The 23,279-nt window shown below is 41.4% G+C and overlaps 1 protein-coding gene across 1 annotated transcript in view; it reads left to right on the top strand.

Moving 5' to 3' along the window:
* Positions 1 to 2,752: 2,752 nt before the first annotated feature.
* The window catches only part of LOC308135954 (neuropilin-1a-like), a gene marked incomplete at its 3' end in the record, with an annotated part of 83,763 nt that continues 63,236 nt past the window's right edge, over positions 2,753 to 23,279 (top strand). The window contains exons 1-2 of the mRNA XM_080504129.1: positions 2,753 to 2,980; positions 3,776 to 3,950. Coding sequence (XP_080360255.1) covers positions 2,887 to 2,980; positions 3,776 to 3,950 — 269 coding nt within the window. The 5' untranslated portion in view covers positions 2,753 to 2,886. The remainder of the gene's footprint in view (positions 2,981 to 3,775; positions 3,951 to 23,279) is intronic.

Consider the following 23,279-nt stretch of genomic DNA (forward strand, 5'->3'; position numbering starts at 1 on the left):
GGAAGAGTGGCTTATCTTCATGCTCCCGCTCAGTGTTTTGCCATCTCACAGGCCAGTTAGCATCGACATGAATCAATGGATAACATCCTAGCGATGCTAACTCAGTTCCACAAAGACGTATAATTGGCACTCCGAGTGCCCATTCTAGTTTTTACTGTCCTGAACCAGAAGATCTTTCTTGATGCGAGTTGGACACTAATTTTCATGAAGAAGAAAAAACTTGAACCATTGAATGCTGAGCCATCATTTGTGTGTGGTTTCATTACAAGTTGTATTTCATGTATTATGCACACTTTATTTTTTTTGGGAGAATTTTTTCCTACTGTGATGATGAGCTTCCAAGGTCACCGCAGACTTTCCAATAAGTCGACCTGCAGTTGTCCCAACAGACAGCAAGATGATGCTGTGAACGGATATCTGTCGTGCTGTGATAACTGTTGCTTTTTCATTATCATGTCTGCTTTTCTTCACACAGATGCAACCAGTTCAGGCATGTTCTCAGGTGTTGCTCAGTGAGAGGAGAACTGAGAAATGTAGGGATTCTGTTTTAGTGGACGGGGCCGGTTTAGAGACCTGGTTCAAATAAGATGCCTTCATTCTAATCAGTATTATTTATATAGCAGAAATTAAAGCACAGGTGTCTCCATAGCACTTGTACAAAGGGAGAATCGACAATCCCACAAAAATCAGACTGTGAGTAGATGATGGGTTTTTTTTGTACTGTACCAATTGGAGTTTAGACAATACTAAGAAAGAAAATAAAGAAGTTGATATAGCAAAATAAGCTGAGACTGGCAGAGGTATGCAAGGTGGGTATCTGAGTTGGAAAAAAAAAAGGAGCCGAGAAGACTGACCTTGATCAATATCAGTGATAATATGATGGAACCCCTTTATTTGGACATTGTCGACAATGATAGTTTGTGTGTAATTCTCCTGATGGACCCCAGAAGGTTCTTGTTCTCTAACATGACTGACATTTTGTCCTGATCAAAAACACATGAAGCCCTCACATGATGCGAGTGTCTGTTTATCCCATTCTCTAATTTTCCTCATCATGACATCATGCCTATATATATATATATATATATATATACACACACACACACAGAGATAAAAGCTTCTGGGCAGTAATCTACAGCATTGCACTCTTCTTTTCTCTTCCCGTCTCTGTTGATTCTGGTAAGAGGAGCTTTTCAGCTTTTAAAGCTGATAAAAATCTATTTGAGGTCAGCCATGTGCCGGGAGAGGCTCACAGGACCGACACTGAATTCTGCAGCGTGTAAAGTCTGAAGGTCTTGAGACACAGAAGACACAGTAATGATGTTTGCACAAGCCAAGGTCAACAAGTGGTGATTACTTAAAAACGGGGGAAAAAAGACTGCATTTGGACTAAATGGAGTGCTTAAGCATTGGGGAGCCCCCATAGTTTCTCCTGCCTGGGGAATACAGAATGTCTAGTAACGCCCCTGTGAGCAGGACGCACAAACTTCAGAGATCCTGCAGGAAAATAACTGATAAGACCGCAGATTGTTTGGCTCGATTACGTCTGAGTACAGACCTCTTTGTGTTCATTAACGTCTACATGATGACTGATGACAGAAGTCAGCGAGCTTTTGGTTTATTGTGCCTGTTGATCATTCTTTGTTCCATTCTCGTCATTATTAAATGGCAAAGCAAATGTGCCTATTGACGCTTCACGAGACTATTATTTTGTCCATCTTCATGACGCATCTAAATCAGTATCTTCAATAATCGAATCATTTACGCATCGCGAAAAACAACCACAATTTACGCGTTCAAAAAACCCGTACTTCCTTCCTTCCTTCTCCACACAAATCTCAATATTTTCCACATTTGTGTCACCAAAACCGACCTCGATTCGGCGCATTCGGACCACCGAGCGTTATCTGGTCAGTGGGACAAACTATTAGATGTAGGTCACCTCTACTGAGCGAATAAATCATTTTTCCTCCTCTCCCTCCGTGACTATCAGATGCTGCTGCTTCTTGTCGGTTCATACGGCCGCTGTGTGTCCACACCTTGTACCACCAGACCCCCGCATGCCAGCGTGAGTTTGCGTGCTCGTTTTCTCCCTCCCCTCGCCTCAGCCTTCAGCCTGCCCTCTTACGCACGCGTCGGACGGGAGCGCACGGAGGGCGCAGCGCCCGGTGTCAGTTCGCTCCAGCCTCCGCTCTTCCTCTTCTCTCGGAGCGGTTCGCTCGCTGCCGTGTTGCGCGCAACGGCGTCTCGGAGCAGGAATTTTTTCTTTTTCTTTCTTTCTTTTTTTTTTTTTTGAGGAAGGGAGGAGTGGAAATTCCGCCGTTACTTTTACGAGTCTCCGCGTATTCCTGACATTTTCGCTGTGGCGGTCAGTCACTCAGTCAGTCGCTGCGAGCAGAGAGAGAGAGAGAGAGAGAGAGAGAGAGAGAGAGAGAGAAGGAGAAAAAAACAGAGAGATCTGGAGAGCTGATGTTTCACCGTGGTGGTGTCCAGTTGAATTTGTGATGTCTCTTGTCTGATTTTTTTTTTTTTTTTTTCCAATCATTCCTCACTTGGAAGTATGTCTTTCGTCTGTGTTTGGTGTCAGAAGTGAAAAGGCTGGAGCGAGAATCGAAGGCGCACAGCTGCCACTTTTGGATTTCGTTTTCTCTTCTGCGTTTGGATTATTATAATTTTTTTTCTTTTCTTTCTCCCCGGGAGATGGTGGCAAGTTGTTCCCTAGCAGACGCAGGGCTCCCGTGCTGAAGCTTCGCAGGATGCTGGGGACCCTACAACAACCAGACCTCGCACTTTGAGACACACTCCGTTCCGTTCTGTTTCCCTCAGTGGACGTAAAGTCCCCTCAGACCTTCATTAATTTTTGTCTTTCTTATCTCAAGACGCACGATGTCTGTGCTGTACTACCTATTAAGGATGCGTACTGGATTGCTATTGTTCCTTTTCACCCAAGTCATCCTGGTCGCTGCGTTGACTCAGACTGGTAGGTGTTGACTGCTCGTATGAATGCGTGTGGCTTGACAACAGGCAGCCCGGCTCACTATTGATCCATTCTGCATCATGTTTGCACCATTGTTGCCTCTCACCTGTTATGCCATCGTCTACAGGGGGTTCAAGTTAGCGCATGTAAATGTAGTTTTTTCCATTAAAGATCGTGCGCAAAATTCAAGAAAGCGCTGTTTTATATAGCAGCGGGAAAAGAATTGCCTTCGTGGTCAGCCAAAATGTGTAATTGTAGTGGAGAATATAACAAGAATACCTTATTAAATTTGAAAGGTTGCACCTCTTTGAGGTCTTACGGCTTTATTCAGCTGAACGTGCTGCTGCCGTTTGATCCAGAGAACAATTTATTCAATCATTCACAGAGAAAATGAGATTGAATCATCCTGCTTCACCTTCACGGGCGTCATCACACTTTACCACGGACGCAAAGGAACCTCACTTTTACACCACACCTTATTCTCAAATAGTGAAATCCCAAAGTTTGAACACCTTTTATTCCTAAATGTGACGGAGAAATGTGTTGTGTGGAAGTCGTTGTTCTAATGTGAGTTCATGGCACTGTTTTTTTTTTTTTTTATATATATGTGTTCAAAGCTGTTTTTCTTTCTCTCTCTAGTGGGGAATATTTAGATTTATGAGATCCACAAGTTCTCACTCCCACCTGCGCTTAGATAATTTTCTGTACGCACAGGTGCGCCATCGGTCAACGTTTGCGCGCACTTCACTGCCGATCGTCAGTTGATCTCCTCTTAACTGGGCAACTTTATGTCTCCAGATAAATGCGGGGGGAATATAGAGATCCACACCGCGGACTACCTGACCTCCCCAGGCTATCCCGGAGCCTACCCGCCCTCTCAGCAGTGCGTGTGGGTCATAACCGCCCCTGAGCCGGGGCAGAAGATCCTCATCAACTTCAATCCGCATTTTGATCTGGAGGACAGAGACTGCAAGTAAGAGTTCACACTCACTCTCTCTCTTCTCTCCTCTCTTCTCTCCTCTCTTCTCACGCCCTCTTCTCTCTCTCTCTCTCTCTCTCTCTCTCTCTCAATCCTGCCTGGATACAGTGTGAAACTCTGCCACCTATTGGTGAAGGAGGCATCACCTCTGCTTGCTGGAGGCTTGTGGGGTTGAAAAGGATGGCAGAGAGGTCACTGGCAGCCACTTCACAGGAAATCGGTGGTGTCATGGGTTTTTGTAATCCATACTTGATGAGGAGGGAGGCGTCTTCCCTCCCTGCCGGGTTGTTTTGGCTCAATTTCAGAGGAGTTTAAACCTCAGCAAAACTTGATTGATGGGAGTTTAGTTTGCTCATCGCCGGAGCCCAGAAATTGTGTTTGCATTTCATTTAGAGGTAGAGCTCACCTGTTTCTATTTGGAGGTGGTATTTCTCGCTTCTCTGGCTCAGATTAGATTTTTTTTTTTAGAATTAGAGGAATCGCTGCCACATCAGGATTTTGAAGGATGTTTGAATAGATGTTGCTTTTTCAGCTCATGTCTGTTGATCCATCTTTATACTTCTAGGTTGGGCTTTTGGGGCCTTTTCTTTGTAGAGTTTGTGTGTTTTCCTCTGTGTTTGTGCACATTTGGTACTTAAGTTTTCTCTCACAATCCAGATGTGAGACTATTTGGTGACTTGAAAAAAAGTGAATTGTTTATGAGTTAAGGGGTTGTCTTCCTGTGTAAGTATCTGTGGTTAAAGACACTTTTCAGAAAGTTTTGATATGTGATTCTATCGAGAACATTGACCGAATCCACCTTTAACAGTATCTGAAATATCTGAAAAACTCATCATACTTGTTGCACATAAGAACTAACACTATTGCTACATGTGTGTCTTTGTGCATGACTGTGCAAAACCTGTAAACAAGCACCCCCCCCCCCCCATCTACAACCCTTTCTCTTCAGCACAGAAAACACACACTCGATTATGCGCTCCCACACAACAGCCCATGTGTTGCTCTCTCCCATAAATAAACCCGCTTTTATGTCGGCTCCTCTGTCTTTCTTTTAAAAGCTCCATAAACGGCTCCTGTGTAAATCACCACTGGCTGTCCAGTGCTGTCTCACAGATGGGGTCCTCCAATACTATTGGATCACGTTTCACCACCGAGGGACAAATAAACCATTAGTGCCCAGGACAGATAGTGGATATTGCATGTCTTTCAGTGGATTATACACTTTCCACTGCGTTGCTTGCAACAGAAAGCCTCCACCTCGAAAGCTCATCTTGCCCGGGCCCTTTTTGTGCGATAACCCTGGGAGTAGTATATGTATGCAGAAACACTGTTTAAGCACTTAATGAAATGCCATCAATCCCGGTGATAAAAGTTTTAGACAGTGGTTGGCACTGTAGTACACCACCAACAGAGTCTTATTGTCTCCTTAAATTACTTTTCCATAGGTTAATGTACTGCAATGAGGCCGTTGTGAAATAAAATATGACGGTCTCGTCAGGGTTTATCATGAGCTAATCGTTTTGATATTAAACCGAGAGTGCAGATGGACTCCTGGTGCAAAGAAATGACTGAGTAAAAAAAAAAAGAAAGAAAGAAAGAAAAGAGCAAATCTAAAGTCAAACAATAGAGAAAGTGAAGGTGAGTTGAAGTGGTGCATCTTGATTTGGGACGGGTTGCTGTGAGTCAATGTCCTGCGGTCACGAGAGTCAACATTTCCACATTGAGAGGGAATCAAACCGGCGACGCGACCACCCTGCAGCTTCCTCAGCATCGTGGCTGTTTTTTCTTGGAGGCCTCCAACTCTGCTCGACCGGTTTCATTATTTGTTATGCAAGTTTGCATTGGATGATGATGTGCTACAGTTTCGGAGCCCGACGGCTTGGCAGCGGTGGTGTTATTTTTGGGTACGAGTCAAACCTTCTAAATATGCCCATTAAAGGGAGGGGGAGCTTAAGCCTTTAGACCGCAGTCCTGCTTGAAACAATCCTGGGATAGATTCTTGGTTTTAGTTTGCTGATGGCGGGTCAGCTTTAGAGGACGACACCGGAGCTCGATTGGAAACCGCAGCAAAGTATTCAGTTTCTCCATCAAACTTGGGTTTGGAGACCAAACCTCAGAAGCAGCAATGATCCAATCAACAATATTTTTAGGTAAAAGAGCCAAATGTAAGTTTACACAGTTTTAAATATGAGCATTTTAATCCTTTGACATTAACTAGAATACCAAACCCCATTATGTTATCGAAGGATATTTCAATACTTTCAATCATTGGTGTCAAATGGTGCCAATAGTGGTATATTAACCTATATATTTGAACTTTAAAGTTTTCCTTTGTTGTGTCACAGATATTGCCTGATGAAACTGTCAAAATGTTCACAAAAAGATAAACAATTACTACAGAATATTACCACAATCTCCACATAAAACTGAGTATATTGAAACCTTCTGGTGTAAAATAATGTGAAATGTCCCCCCAAAATGCACGTTTTTCTCAACTTGTTGCTTTGAGGGTAATGCTAGTTTGCTATCTTTCATGGTAGCGTCACTGACATCTCAACTCAGGTGTCCGTGTTGTGTTGTGCCCGCTACTCTTAAGACATTTGTTAAAAAAAAATAATCAAAGTTTTCTTTGAATGTTTTTAACAATTTGCTTGGAGGTTTGGCCAGATTCGAGCCTCTTGGGGGCCAATTTCAGCCCATTTTCCTTGTGTTTGATACTTCTGGTTTAAAGTTTGTATAAAATAATGTTCAGTGCAATTCACACATTGAAAAGCATCACACTGACCAAACATATTTCACAGTTTCTAACTTTAAAAGTTTGTAAATTGGATATGTTTCTCACTCAATTTTTTTTCTCCATAAAACATTGGCTTACTATGTAGCGCCACTGTTCATGTATAGTGTAAAATATTACTTTTATTTTTTCTTTAAATGCATTTTTCTGGTGAAGTGTGGTCTGCAGCGCCTCTCAAAGTTCAGTACAACAATTGAATCATGTTATGAATGATTGTGTCATTAAACCAGTTGAGATGCAGGAAATGCAGCAGTTTCATGGCCTGATAACTGGTTGAAATTAATTGGTTCTGGTTCAAGCAAGTGGGAACTTGAAAAGCTACCAGTTAAGAAAGTTCCAATTCCAAGTTCACTTGGACGAGACTTAAAAACTAAGTCTGCTACAAACTGTTTTCACCTTCTTTTTTTGGGTGATTTTTTTATTGAATATTGAACCGTTAAATAGTGATTATCACACTTTTATTTCTCTCTGAGCCAAGATGATATTTTCAGACTATTTACTTTAGTTCCCCCCCCCCCCTAAAAAAAAAAAAAAACTTTGGAGATGAAGCAGGAAAAATTCTCACATTGAAGGAGCTGAAAACAAAAACAAACAATTGTTTGTCTTTTTTTTTTTTATTCCCTTTTTTTCCCTGACAAATGGCAGACACGATTAAGTGATGACCAGAAATGGCTGCCAGTTTCTTGTCTGTCGAACAGCTAAGCAGCTAATCAACTAATCTTTCAGGCGGAACACAAAGCTCAAGCCCCGCAGCCATCCACTCGTCCTCTGAGAAACACTGCTTCTTTTGTGTCTTGTTCACATAGATTTGGCAACTCTGCGGGGAGTATCAAACCACTAAGATTGAGGTCACAAGACAGATTTTTTTTTTTTCTTTTCAGTGTTGTACTCGCACATTTCGACTGCCCCTTCTAATTTGAGATTCGTTGTCGGAGCAGCTATCTCCCCCCCCCCTTCTTTCTTCGTTGGATACTTTGCCTCAGCTTGCCCGTTTCTCTCAGTCCCGTAATTAAATTATTGGACCAAAACAGAACAAACATGTTCCCGTTCTGTGAAACATGTCTGCAGTTAAGTCGGCCAAACAAGAGAAAACCAGCGCGGGCGCCCACCAGCACACATACCAGATTACATTTCTGACGTCTGTGCCACAAAATATCGTCCCCGTGCAACCGGGGCGTGACGCGGGGTTTGTAATCATCATGTGTAATTATGGCATTTTTAAAGATCCATATTTGTCTGCATGCGTTTCACCCCACCCCCTCACCCCTCAAGAGGTGATTCAGTGTCTCCAAAAATAATTGCGTTCTTAAAGTAGAAGTTCAGATTGTAAAGGGGGAAAAAAAGTACATGTTCTGATTTGTACTTTTTTCAAGTCTTTTTTATGGCATTTCAAACCTTTTTTTTCGGTTTTGTGGCACAGATTACGACTTACTTCTCTCAGTTTTTTGTTTTTTTTAAAATATAAAGGCAATAAACTGGCAAGTTTGTATGAGTTTTACACTTGGAGTCTGAGTATTGCGTCGTGCCTTTCAACCTTTTATGATGCAACTTTAGGATGAATAACTGTTACCGTCAAGTCTTTGACTGTAACTGTGTGTCATCCCAATACAGGAGGAACATGAGAGAGAAAGTACAGATATTTGTAATACTACCCACATGTGTGTGTGGTTTCATTACAAACAACAGAATAAACTCTTGGCCTGGCATGCTGACTGCATCATTTGAATCATTTCTGCCTTTTCTGTGTAAATAGACATTGTTTTTGTGTAAGTGTGACACTTTTCTGAAAGCAGAACATCAAAACGATGCGTATTCACTTGTAAATGGGGCCAAAGACAGACATTAAAGAGGAGTTCTGGTCTAATTATAGATCGTGAAATATGGTGAAACAATAAAAAAAAAAGCCACCATTCTTTTGATTAAAATTGATAGAAGGCCATTTTGCTATTACACTGCCATTCAGGGTGCAAAAGACAACTTTTGAGATTTAAAACGGTTGAAATGGATGGAATCTTCATCAAGATAACATCACTGCATGATCTTGATCATTTGAATGTCTTCTGGCAGCAGGCAGCACACACACAGCTTTTATAAACCCAAAGACTAGTGTGGAGAGGTCTGTGTGTGTATCCAGATTTCTATATAACCGTATAAACATAAAGACATTTCTGAGTGTGTTGGATATGTGCGTATACAGATTTGGATGTTTATATCCCATCATGTACATGTGTAATATGTTCTGTGTGTTCCTGTGAGCCCATAAGGAAGTGGAAATGTCTTTCTCGTCAGCTCCACCATAGGTGGGCCTCTCAGTCAGCTTGGTTTGTTTGAGTCATTTTCTTTTCCTGCCATGACAGTTATTCTTTTATGAACTGGATTTTGGTTGCCCTCAGTGTGAACTGGCAGGCTCACATTTGTAAGGAGGTGCGTCCTTTGTCCTCTGTAGTGAATCTCAGCAGAAGGAAGGAGGCTAGAGAGACGGATAGGTCAACGCACAGCCCATTCGAAATCTTCAGTTGTGGCATTATAATATTAGAATTATCAAAATGTAATATGCTGACATATAAAACTTCCATTTTACCATTTGTGAAGACAAGCATTCTGGTTAAAATAGCCTGATCTTGGGTTCATTGCAAACCCTTGAAAACAGCCGGCCTGGGCGAGAACTCCAACCACGACCTTTTACTTCCACCAACTCTCAAGTGACAAATTCTGCACCCGGCAAACAGACGAGAAGCAGTAACACTTTTTCTCCAGACACATTAAGATCCGCCGGCTCTGCCTCCGAAAGCCAATTTGGACCGCAACCAGAAATTAGCCTTGTCTCACATCCACGAACTGAAATAGCACGGCCGACAAAGCGGGATCCCCCGTGGAGCGGCGGCAAAATAGAGCAGAGGAACGCGCGTCGGTGGCCGGATAATTCGGGACATCTTTTGAGGAGTTGGCCGAACTCTTTCCGCCTACACGAGGCTGCAATGGCACAGCATGCAACACAACGATTCAAACTTTCTGTCACTCCCAGTATGCTTTCTTGTGCAAACTCTCGGACGCACAAAGGGGGAAACCCACGCCGTGTCCTTTTGGAGCCCGGTGCAGTCTTTTTCTTTCATGAGTATAAATAGTCGAACCTGTTTGCTGTATGTCGTGCAAGCAGAAAATAGCTGACGTATTAAAGTGACCCTGTGAACAAATAAAGCACAACAACCGGCGACAGTAAACAATCATATCAGGCAAAAACCATCAGCAGACCCTGATCCAGATTGAACGCAAATAACAGAGCGACTGTCTCGCAACACGTTTTCATAACGGCAACATTCAACTGACCAAAATCAACAATTTAGCATGAGGCCATTTTCTGCACACTAAATTTCACTTTCTTCACAGTTTTGGCATCAAAAACATGACCTTCAACCTCGCACTGCATGTTTTGTAAAACACAAATTCAATGCTGTTATCAGAATTACAGGCCAAATGATAATAATCCTGATACTTCTTTTCAGTTAAAACTCTTTCGTTTCCTTTTTTTTTTTTTTTTTGTGGGTGTAGTAATTCTAAGAAGTGCTGCGACTTGGTGGTGAAGATCCAATTTATTGCCATGCTGTTGTATTGGTCTGTAATAGATGGTCCTAACGCACCAGTAAGTGAGAGTAAAGCCCACAAATTGAAAGACGGTAGACAAGGCAGGGTGAGGAAAAAGTGGGTAAAGCTGAGGAGATAATTACGCCAGTAAATCACACAGTAACCACAATGTGTGGACCGCCTCGTGATAATAAATGACAGTGTAAGAGTATCTGGAAGAATGAAGACCTCCATTTTCTCAGCTTTGCTTTTTATGTTTGTGGCATCTCGACATTTCAGGGACACGCGCATAAAAAAAATCTCCATGTTAAAGAAGTGAAGCTGGAGGAGGGGGTGAGAAACAGAAGAAGAAATGTCTAAAAAAACCACAAAAAAAAAAAAGAAGATGCTATAAATTCCTCCAGAGTGTGATGAAAGGACCAGTTGCTCCTTACAATACGTCTCGAGGCGCAGTGCTCCTAAACAAAAAGAAAAAGTTTTCCTCAGTGGCGACACGGTCACAAGACCGGCGTCTCACCGCCTGGAGGCGTCACATGAATGGAAGCACACACTTCGTGTGTGTGTGTGTGTGTGTGTGTGTGTGTGTGTGTGTGTGTGTGTGTGTGTGTGTGTGTGTGTGTGTGTGTGTGTGTGTGTGTGTGTGTGTGTGTGTGTGTGTGTGTGTGTGTGTGTGTGTGTGTGTGTGTGGCAGTTAGATGTTTACGATGATAGTCTGACTCGACTGATTGGCACGGCCTTAAATGGCGAGATCCACAAGAATCGAGTATTTCTAATGTGTTTCAAAAGTTTGGAGGATGGATATAGACAAATGTTGGATGATAATCTGATAATTTACCACCAGATGAATGAACACCAGATAGATATATCAAATAATAATGACACACATAATGGTGGTCTTGTGACTTTATGAATGCAAACTGCCGTTAAATCCAAAAGAAGAAGACTTTTTGCATGAGAGCAAAAATAATAGTAATAAAGGGATGGTTTTAATGATTGAGCTGAAGAGCTGATTGGTGGAGGATCATCAACTGGAAGAACAGCAGACGGGACTGATGGATCAGCCGTCTGATTGGTGGCTGGATGAATTACAGGATGGATGGTTTAATGGTTGATCAATGAAAAAGTGATTGAATGGCTGGATGGATGGATGAATGATAAACCAATGAATGATAAATTGAAAGGATTGATGTTATGGATGGATGGATGATGGATGGATGGGAGGTAAACCAATGGATGGTAAATTGGATGGATGGATGGATGGATGATAAACGCATGGTAAATTCAAAGGCCTTGATGTTGGATGGCTGTTTGGATGGATGGATGGATGGATGGGAAATGAAAGAATACCAGATTGAAAGAATAGATGTGTAGCTGAAGAAAGAATAACTGAGTAATGATGGAGGAACAAGTATCTCGTCCATTGATTTAGTGATCATGGATCATAAGTTGTAACAACAGAGGAACAGATGGATGCTGAATGTTGGATGTCAGGAAGATCAAAGAAGTAAAGAACAAATGGAATAAATGAACAAATGAATTTATTCCCGGATCGCAGAAGAGTGACAACATATATTGTTAAAAAAGAAAGATCCCCGAGCAGATGGTGGACTTTTCTTGCTTTGTCGTGTGAAACTGCGAAAACAGCCTCGGTCTGGCGACCCTGCAGTCACTTGTTTAGTCTGGCGTTTGCGCCGCAGCGCACAGAGAGAAGGAAGAAGAAGAAGAAGAAGAAGAAGAAAAAATTGCCACATCACAAAATATTGTTTGGAATCTCAGTGTTTTTTCATGTGGCTTTAGACTGAGGCGTTGCTTCACCAGCCGTCCTGCGCTCGGCCCCGATTTCACCATTCGCAGCGCGGCATAAAAGCGTCCCCTCCAGATGGTTGTATTTTTCAGTTCCACAGCAGCCACACAAAACAGGAAGACTAAATGTGGCGTTGTCGCACAACGATTAGCCCGTGGCTTGCGTCCAAAAGAATTTGAGGCGTGAGCTTTCAAAAACAAATAATTCACTTGTTTGTTCTGTGCAGCGCGACACTGCGTTCCTTGTGTTTTGGTGCTTTTGGAGAATAAAACAACCTCAAGAATTAGGTTGAGAAAAGACTTTTGTTTTGTCTTGCTGTTTGTACTTGAATGGAAATCTCTCTTATGTAATGTATTTATGTGTTTGGTGACAATTTTCTAACCCGTCATAAAGTTTTTCACACCGACGTTGTTCAGAACAATCTTCTGTTTGCTTCATTTGTACATCTTGATACATGAATGACAATATATATTGCAATATATTACAATATCAGTGCACAAGTTTGCTTTGTACATCAGCCTGTGTTGTACAGGCATAAAATCTGACTCCCGACTTTAAAAGAGAGTCCCGGAAAACCAAGGTAACCTTTATAGCAGTCATTTTGAACACAAGCTGCAGTGTAGACTGTGGTTTTGGTTGCTTGAATTTAATCCTGCGGCGACTTCGTGTTGGACAAGAAGCGTCCGCTCGTTTCAAGTCAGTCGTTAGCCGGATTTTGTTGTGAGGTCCAGCTCCGTGTGCTCACAGATTTACCTCTTTGCCTGAGCAGCGCGGTATTCACTTGTTTTTCTTGGAAGTCAAAATAAGTCCACACGCTGAAGGTCTGAACTGACTATTCGCTCATTAGTACTTCCGGCTTGCCAGCGAACGATAGCCCCTTGTGATTTCGTTGTCGAAAGAGAGGGTTTGGGAGAAAGAGTTAATTCGCTTGCCAACTCGAGAGCAGAGGCTTCAAAATACAAAAAAAATCCCCAAAATCAATATTGAATATCGTAGTGTTGTAGTCAAGACCATGTAATTCAAGTCTTTAAGGGGTCGAGATTGAGCGAAGACCAAGACCTTGAAATTTGTACGACAACACGAGTATCTCATCCTAAAACATTACAACATTTCGGTATATTGATATTCTCACACCTCGACTTGTGAATAGGTCATTCCTCAGCAAAGCCCTATTAACCGCGAACTGCTCAGGTTGCATCAGGACGGGCGTCCGGTGTAAAACTTGTGCCAAATCAAAAGAAAAAAGCAGAGCTTCCATTTATTATTTTTTTTCATGAAAGTTGCAATAAATATGAAGGGTGAGGGGAAAAAAAGAAATGGATAAATCTGCTTTATAGGAGTGTGATCTGCGAGATGAAAAGGAAAAGGGGGTGGACGAGAATAGAGAGACGGAAGATAAAAAGAGATCATGAGGGCACTGAGACACACGGAGAGACAGAGGGCTTGGGGCTGGTAGACATGGTCAGTCTAATCCTGACCTCAGTGACAGACCTCTCGCTGTTCCTCCTCCTCCTCCTGCTGCTGCCTCGGGCTGTTCTGTCACTTGTTTCATCCAGTCTCCATCCTGCCTCCATCACTTTCTTTCTCCTCTGCCCCCTCCCCGTAACCTCCTCGCACTTGTTATGCGTCCTCGTCTTCACCCCTTCCTGTTTGCCACATGTGCTACCGCTCCGACTTCTCTTCTGCTGTGATTTGACAAATGACGGTGAACTTTACAAGGAGAAGAAACTTGAGCTCTTGGCTCTCCGTTCAGCAGAACACACAAAGTGATGACTGAGCAACACCCCCCACCCCCCGACTACCTACAGCTGCCACTTCGGTTGTCTGTATCTGAAACCACATTATCCCCTGCGGCCGAGCGCGGCAGCGTTGGTGTGAGATTTGTGAGTGCGATGGCTTAGATCAGAGGTTTTTCCTGCACCTTCAACGCGCCCCCCCCCCCCCACTGCTCTCACGACGCACTTGGTCTCGCGCCAACTCGTCATTTTTGGTTCAATGTTGGACTTCCTGATGTTTTTCACATCATAAAATATTATTGCTAACGTCTGTTGGGATCCAGAGGCGATAGAAAACGTTCCCCCGGTGCAAATTAAGCCCCGTTTACATGTTTTCAAGTGACAATGACTTTGGTTTGGTTTTGGGTCTCCGTTTACAGGTCATCGGTGCTCGGAGACACTATAAACACACGTTGAAAATGCTTTTTAAGGTGGAATTTGACAAAAATACACCCGATTCCATCGCTGTGTGCATGTGCACAACTGCTGCAGTAAATACTTCTTCTGCACATGTGCAAATAGATGGACAATAACAATGTTTCCTCAAGAGTGACTCCCAGTCCACTTGGTAGTTTTATAGTTGACATTCACTGTATAAAAAAACTTTTTTTTTTTATTCTCAATCCTTTTTTTAATTTTCTTGTTTGAAAAAGTAAATAGCAAGAAAAGTTTTCCAAAAGTGTCTTGAACTCAAACAAACTTTACTGACCTGAACTCTCAGTTCCTTCATTGCTAGAATTGCCTATTTATTACTAGTTAGCCATTAACTGTGAGACTACCCGGCAGTGTAAATCACTAACTTCTCAAAGAAAGCCTTATTATTCCCGACATTGACTGGATTAGAATATGGAAATTTCTCAGTAAGCTTATTGATTGATAACGTTTTTACATACATAGTATATAAAACTAAAAAAGAGGCCAGAAAATGTACATTTAGTCTCAATAATACAGAGTACAGAGGATAACTTTATTCTTTCCACAATGTATTGTGTTGTATGTTTTATAAGATCCAAAATCCAAAAAAATATCCCAATTTGGTATCAGTTATATGAAGTGATAATATATTTGTTTCAATGAGATAAAATCACTCACAGTAAAAGTCATAATACAAACAATGATGTCAGAGCTCATCTATATGATATATTTTCTATTATTTAATTACATTTCTTTTTTAAATATTGATTTAATTCGATGTATGAAGAAAAAGCTAGAGCATCTCCAGGTATTTGAAGAAACGTTCAGACCTTTTATGCAGTTCATACTACTACTGATCACATTAATAACAATGGTTAAGTGATTATTAAAACATTTTTTCAAAAGAAGGGATTTTGAAGGAAAATAATATGAACTTAAAATTCTAGTTTTAAATTGCATGTATATAGATCATAGTTTATGCAATTAAAGTCAATTTAAGTGAGACTGAAGAAAACAAATCAATAAAAGAATGAGTTAAGAGGAGGTGTTGAAATCATATATATTTAACAATATGAAAAACAATTCCTGGATTATGCATTAAACAATAGTAAAGAGTTTTATTTAGATTGAGGACAAGACAATAAAATATCTATCTTTGTAATTACAAGAAAATTCAGAATTCCTTTTGTATTGAATTCCATTACCGACCTCCATTATACAGTAGATGAGAGTCAGAGCGAAGAATAAACATTGGCCGTCACAAACAGCTGAATCGTGTCTTTCAGCAGCAAATATTTGTCTAATGGAAGGAAAGTCCAACTTTGAATTTCGCTATTGTTTCCACGATGTGATTGAATATTGTTTAGACGTGATTTCTTTAAACAATTACAGCCACAAACTCTGTGAATGAGCCCATATGGAAACACTGCTATTTTCTGTACCACGATTGTACTTAGTCATGTATATACAAACACACACGTACACACACACACGCACATGTGCAATGAAAACACACAAGAGTGGGCAATGTGCACAACAAAACTAACAATTTACGGTGAACTTAATCAGACCTGTGTTGGATTCCCCGCTCATCAACTCACACTCACAAATGAAAACACATGTCAGATTAGATCCTTAAGGAGCGGATTAACGGGAGGGTGGAGAGGGTGGGTAGGGCACAGTCTGTGTGACGTCTCACACACACACACACACACACACACACACGCACACGCACACGCACACGCACACGCACGCACACGCACACGCACACATGCACACTCACACACACACACACACACCCACAGCTGCAATCCCAGGATTTACAGGACTTGCTGATGTAGTCCAGATGTGGTCAACGTAACACATATGCTGCCTTGCATGACAAAGGGGCATCCGTCAGAGTAAACAGTCGGATTTTACAGTGACAGAAAAGCTTGTTTTCCACTATTTCCCTTCACAGCTTCTATTGGCTGCCATGTGATCTGAATTCATGAACATTCGGTGCATGATAGTCACAGATGTTGCTGGGTTGATGTTTTGAATGGATTTTTTAAAAAAATAATACAATTTTAGGGTTTCCAGTTCAGGTAAACTCGAAATAAACTCGAAATAAACTATTATTATCAAATAAATGTAATGATTTTAGCTCCATCACCACAAAACCACAAAGTAGATACAAAGAAGGATAGTTTCACAAGCCTAATAATCATGTTTGTTTTCACGAGGTGAAGTAAAAAGTGGATACACTTCAGTTTGTAAGAGGCTTCTTAAGGTTTACATCAGATGTGTCAAACACATTTTAGCTCAGGGGCCACATGCAGACCAATTGCATCTTGAGTGGGTTAAATTATTGCCATATTAACTTTGAGTTTAAGCTTTAAAAAAAAAGTTCTTTGTTGTGGCGAAGAGCATACATGATTAAAATGTCCATATTTCTATAAAAGCAAACAACTGGTATGGAAAATGGCTACAATCTCAACATAGTCGATATTAATTGAAACCTTCTGATTCAAAATATAGTGAAATGTCCAAAAAGCTGCTGCATTATGGATATTTGTACAAACTCACCCTGACAGCATGGCTTTGAGGCTAATGCTAGTTTTCTATCTTTCATGGCAGCGTCACCAATATCTCAGCTCGGGTCTCATTGTTGTTTTATGTTTTGATGCGCGTACAAAATTTGTTAGAAAATGTAAATTTTCTTTTACCATTTTGTGGTTTGGCATAATTCAAACATCTTATTGGCCTGTTCTGTCTCATGAGCCTTATGTTTGACATCCCGGTTTTTGAGGCTTGAACTCAGATTTTTGTCTCGTTTGTCATCTGAAATCTGAGTTTAGTTTTGTGCTGCATACACGAGCCATCCTTGTGTCCTTCAAAACAAATTTTTTTTAGATGCTCCTCTTCATTTTCCTTGGATTTTACTCCTAGTTTCACATAAGAATCTAATTTAAAGTGTGTTTTTTTTTTTTTTTTTCTGGCCTGCTTCAGCAGTTCACACCTCAACGATGCTCTGAAGGAAAAACAACCCAAGAAAGAAACAAAAAAAATCTGTCCACTTGGCTCAAGTGTGAAATTGGCCCTATGTGAACTTTAAAGTGCTTCTAAATGGACTAAAGCATTAGAGGGTTTGTCTTTGTTAGGGTTTTCTCACAAAGGCACTGAGCAGAAATCTTACTGTGTAATGATAAAAGATTAAGTCTCGGAGAACGAGGGAGAGAAAACTAAAGCCTTGGCCTACTTCTGTCTGTGTCAAATCCTTAGAAATCAAACTGGCCTACATTTTTCATCCCAAATGTCACAGGAGGCCAAATATTAATGACTGTGACTGGTGGAGATAGAAAACTAATAGTAAGTGGTGGAGCAGGTCAGTGTCGTCACGCCTGGGTTAGAGGTCAGTTCCTCTTGAACCTCCTTGAGGGAAGACCAATCGTCTTGTGGAGGCTTTGTCCCCCTTATTTCTTTCTTTTCTTTTTTTTTTTTTTAAATATCCGTAACAGGACCGCGCCACCAATGGAGCCAAATGGTTGTTGAGCAGCTGGATGGACAATAAAGTCTTTTTCCTCCTCTGCAAGCAGAGGAATTTGTTCTGTCTGTGCAGAAACGCCCAAGGGTGACCTCCCTGTGAGACACGTAGGTAGCAGATACACTCGCACGCACATATTGTGGGAAGATGATGAGCTCACTTAAAACGTGTGGGAGGAACTCACATGCCCACATGTATGCATCTACGCACCGGCAAGTTAAAAACACACACAAAACAAACAAACATGCACGGATGCAACAGACACGAAGGCAGTCAGTCTGATGACCCAAATCTTTGAGGTCAACTTGGCCTAAAAGAAAACCTGCAGCTGATAACACTGCACGACTTGAGCAGAGTTTGTTTCCAGACGGTATCTGTGTTGGTGGTGGTGTTGTTTCTGGGAGCTCTGAGGCGTGCACTGAGCATTCGCTGTGTTTCATTAGCTCCAAATGATTTTTGAATGGGACTGCGTTAATGAAGGGAAACTGGGGTTCTCGGGAAATGGTCGCATTAGTCGATCTGACCGAAAACGGCACATTCATCAGCGTGTCATCACACATCTACTCTACTATCACATCGCAAACAGGCACTACAGTATTACAATTTTCCCAAATCCATCTTTTCCTTAATTTTCAGCCATTAGAATGTTGGATCATAGGAGCTGCATTCAGAATCTGCTGCATCTGTGTGAGCTGGACTGGCTCCGCCCACACATGCCCATCTTGAGAAGAGCAGAGCTGCCTAATTGTGGGAGGAGTCAAAGGCAGGGCCTGTCTTGATTGGGACTGGCTAAACCCCTGATGACACTATATAGGGTTTGATTTCTCATTCCCTCATTGGAGCAACACACTTTAAAAAAAAAAAAAAAAAAAGCATTAGAAAGTGACTTTTGCATAATATCACTCCTTTATCCCAATCACAATATTGCAATGTATACATGATATTTAAACTTAAAAGCATCCAGCTCGTGGGACAAGAGTTTTTGATGTCGCAAGGACCCCAACAGCCGTCAACAATACTTTCGATAATAAGACTGTGTGTGTAGTATTTTGATTTCTTCCCACAGTCCAAAAATATGCATTTGATATTAGTGCTCAGAACATATTGCCCATAGGTGTGATTGTGTGTGTGTCTTTACAGTCCTCAGTTATGTGGATGTCCTTGTGTCAGACTCGTTTCATCTTGACAAAAGAGGCTTCCTCTCTTGTGATGGATGCTTCTGCAGTGTTAAACGATTTCTCAATACGGAGCATTTTCCTGTGGTCCTCGTGAGGCTGTGTGCAACCTGCACGACACGTTTGATAGTTAAATTAGTACAGAATGTGCCGGAATCTTAAATTAATGACATGCCGCTCTTGTAAAATCTGTGTAACCCTCTTTTATCCATCACAGTCTGAAGCAATCCTTCAGCGAGCACAGGAATGATTTCGGGTTGTTTATGATTTTATGACTGAAAAGCATGATTATGGAGTTTTGAGACGTTAAGTTCCAGCTCGACGCTCAGTGAGGTTGTTTTTCTCTTAGAGGACCAACTCAGTGCAGCCAAAGGTTTGCTCTTTATCTCTCGATCTGCCTCCCAGTCCGTCTGTCAGCCGGCCTCAGTCGTCGGCACGCCGCAACCGTCCCTGCTGGGATTTCTGTTTGCGCCTTAAATAGAGCCCGGGTAATTAATGTCACATGTTTCGTGGAACAAGAGAGGCGAACCTATAGCCCGGTGGGTCCCTACGTGAATGCAGATGAACTTGTCGAGGGCTTAGCACATGTCAGAGTGCAGTGGAAGTGACACCGTGTTTATTGCTTTGCCCTTAAAATCACTTTAGAGGCGTGTGGATTGAGTGTTGGTTCACAAAGGGCCTTTTTCCTCCCAAGTCTCTCAGGTACACAGAACTTTCTGCCTTTCTCCGGATTCCGGCTCGAGAACGCCCTTCTGTGTTTATTTAAGTGTAAAGTTACCCAGACTGACAAATTTCATGAAGGTGATTCAACTCTTTTCCCACTTGCAAAAGGAAAAAGTTATGATGCTATTTTCCAGCGAAGCTAAGTGACAGAAGTCTGAGCCTCATGCAAACGTTTCTACTCTCTGAAATATCAACTTTGACTTTCATTCATTTTGAAGTTTTTCACAATATGCACCAATGAGTCTAGAAGCAAATCTCATTTCTTAGTCCGTAAACAGTCTGTCTGGGAGGGTAGAAAAGTGTGTGCGTGTGTGTGTTGGGGGGGGGGGGGGGGGGGGGGGGGTCCGGCGCTCTCTTTCCCTCTTCTGTCGGATTAAGGCTTCCTAAATGAGAACAAATTCCACTTCGTCCTCGCCTCCGTTTTAATTTCCCAGCAGGATTGTGCTGCCATGGCTTTGTGTCGGCACGGTGGAGGTGAATGATGACGATATTCACACTGTGGCTGCTCGAACCAATTTATTTTTTTTGGGGGGGGCACAGGAGAGACTTTTTTGTGGCCACATGACTATGATCTGATTTTTTTTTTGTATTAATAGGAACTGCTTGAATATGTTTTGTCTGGTTCTGGAAGTGTCTCTGGATGGATAGAGTTCAATGGTGGCTGGTTGGATTGGTGACGGGTCAACACCATCAGTGTCTGATCACTGATCTGGTCAATGGACCAATAAATGGTGATTAGGGATTTTTTTGATTCGCCTTGGGGTCTTCAAATTATATCTTTTCTTCCACATGCATCAATTAGATTAAATAGTCAGATGATGCTGGTTTACCTGCATGTGGAGAGCTGACAACAAAAAAATCCTAAACCACAGTTTTTGGTAAATATTGCGAAACTCTTAAAAATAGATAAGATGTAATTACTTTATGATGAATCTTGTTGATATTTCTCCAATTAGTGTAAAACAAAGAAACACTAATGAACGACCACACCAGCAATGATGTTGATCTTCCCCGAGATGGATACGGGCCTGATTTACTAAGATCCTGCATAAAGCATTTTAACCTTCACATATAAAGATTGCATTTCATTTTTCATTAAATTTGTTCATGATTAACTATGAATAATGATAATAACATAATTAAGTCAGCAAGCAAAAGTCATGGGGAACCAGTGATGAAAACAACTATGACTGGAAAAATAGAGCCAGTTTTGACCTCCACAACTCCAGTGTTTTTAAATTAATGACATTGTACATTGAGCTATGACTATAAACCTTTCTTCCTATTCCCTGATGTTCCATTTTAGTGAATGTAGACTCGCTAAATAAACATTTTATCAAACACAATCATCAGTGCGCCATTTCATCAATACTAACGGTATGTGCGTACACAATTTCTACTTTTAGTACACCAGGCCTCGTGTTTAATCTGGAGGTATGAGTATGAGCATTAGCAGCCTGCTCTGTCCTATCAAACTGAACCATGAACACAAGAGGCTCAGAGAGCTGACGACAAACCGGACACTAGAGCGACTCACATATATTTTATAGGCACTTTAACATCAGTGTGTTTTAACCATGAGCGTATAGCTGTGACAGGTGGTTTCAAAATTTTGATTTATTTTTTTATATAAGTGGAATGTGCTGTGTTAAAGTAAGGTGACTCACGTTAGAAATGGGTGTTTGTGAGTAATTTGGAGGTTGAATTCAGATGAGTGCTCACACAAATATGTGTGTGGGGACATGACATGAAGCTGTAGTGAGTTACTTTTTTTCTGTTTTTGTGTGTGTGTGTGTGTGTGTGCTTGTGTGTGTGAGAGAGAAAGACAGCGAGCAGGAGATGATGTAGATTTTTTGGAGAACACGGAGGAGGTGAGAAACAAGGAGGCCTGGACTGGTGTGTGTGTGGTATCTGAATCTATGAGCTGAAAACACACTACAATGCCACCTGCCATCACACACACACACACACGCACACACACACACACACACACACACACACACACACACACACACACACACACACACACACACACACACACACACACACACACACACACACACACACACACACACACACACACACACACACACACACACACACACACCACACGTGCCATCTGTAGCCTCCCAGCAGAGCTCAGAACACGACTGGTCAGGCAGAGTTTATATGCATTCAAACACAGAAACCACTCATGTTTTACAAAATGTGAGCAGTGTAGCCCTCAGCGTCCTCGGGCCATGTGTTTGTTCTTGTATTCCTCACACTTTAAGGACACACTGGCCACGCTGTGGGGGCTTAGATAGGATTTGGGGAGAAAAGCTGGCCCCAATCAGGAAAGCTATTATAAAACTGGATAACTTGGGGAACTGTCAGTCAGACACGCACCGTAGTTGTAAAGTCTCAAGGAAAATCTACATTTGACAAAGTTTAGTAACATTTGTGGATTCAAAACCTGCAATAGAGCCGTAGCTGTCATGTGGAATAAATAGAGCAAATTGATATTGGTTAAAATTAGATAAGACATTATCACATGAATGCTTGACTATTGTGTCTTCTGTGGTGATTTTTTTTTAGGAGAAACCAATTCTATAAGGCCCCGTGTCAAGTGAAAACATAAAACTTTGGTTGCGTTTTAGGGGCCCGTTTACATGACCATGACACTCGGAGCCACTAACAACAGAAGTTTTTGGAAATTGCTCTCAATGTAGAACTTTTTGAAAACAGTCCAACTCCGTTTCTGTGAAAATGTGTGGGGGGGGACCCAACTTTTCCTGAAATGCTGCTAATGCTGCTTTTATTTTGCCACCGTAATAACAATCCAACTTGGTCGACTGTCCATACCAGTGTTAATATTTATAGTGTGTTGTTGTTTTTGTGTTGTTTCATTACAACAACCAACAGCACCCATCAGTGGACCAATATAAAAACGAAATTGTTTTCAGCATTCCTGCCATGTAAGTGAACGTCTTTTTCAAAATGTTGCTGTCAAAACTCTTCTGAAGCAAAAATGCAAAAATAGTGAATTTTCACATCAAACATTGTTGTGTAAACAGAAAACGTCTAGGTTACTCCAAAACTCAAGCACGCACCACAAAAACTGGAGAAAAAAAATCATTTATCATAAAAAGAAATTCAGTCAACTTTATATATTATTAAATTTTCAAAGGATTGTTGCAAAGCTTTGTTCAATAATTTCATAATGTATTAAATTATTGGCAAAATTTTATGACTGTATTGGCTCGGGTATTTTGTGACACTTTTGGCAAGTTATTATGTTATTGACCTTTATTACATTATCAATTTTGTTTTTTCCGGTTCCAAAAGCTCGTCAGCTAATTTAATAATGAGTTGAATTTTTCTGCAGTTTTTTTTGTTTTAGCTAAATTGTGGATTTAACGTCCCAGCATCAGATATAAATTGTGTTATCACTGATTTAAAAAGTTTGTTTTCATACACACGGCAGTGGAAACTCCACCCTGAACATTATAGATCACTCCTGACTCTAATAAATGGATTGTCATCCGGCT

This window comes from Blennius ocellaris, assembly GCF_963422515.1.
Source record: "Blennius ocellaris genome assembly, chromosome: 10".
NCBI classification, from domain to species: domain Eukaryota; kingdom Metazoa; phylum Chordata; class Actinopteri; order Blenniiformes; family Blenniidae; genus Blennius; species Blennius ocellaris.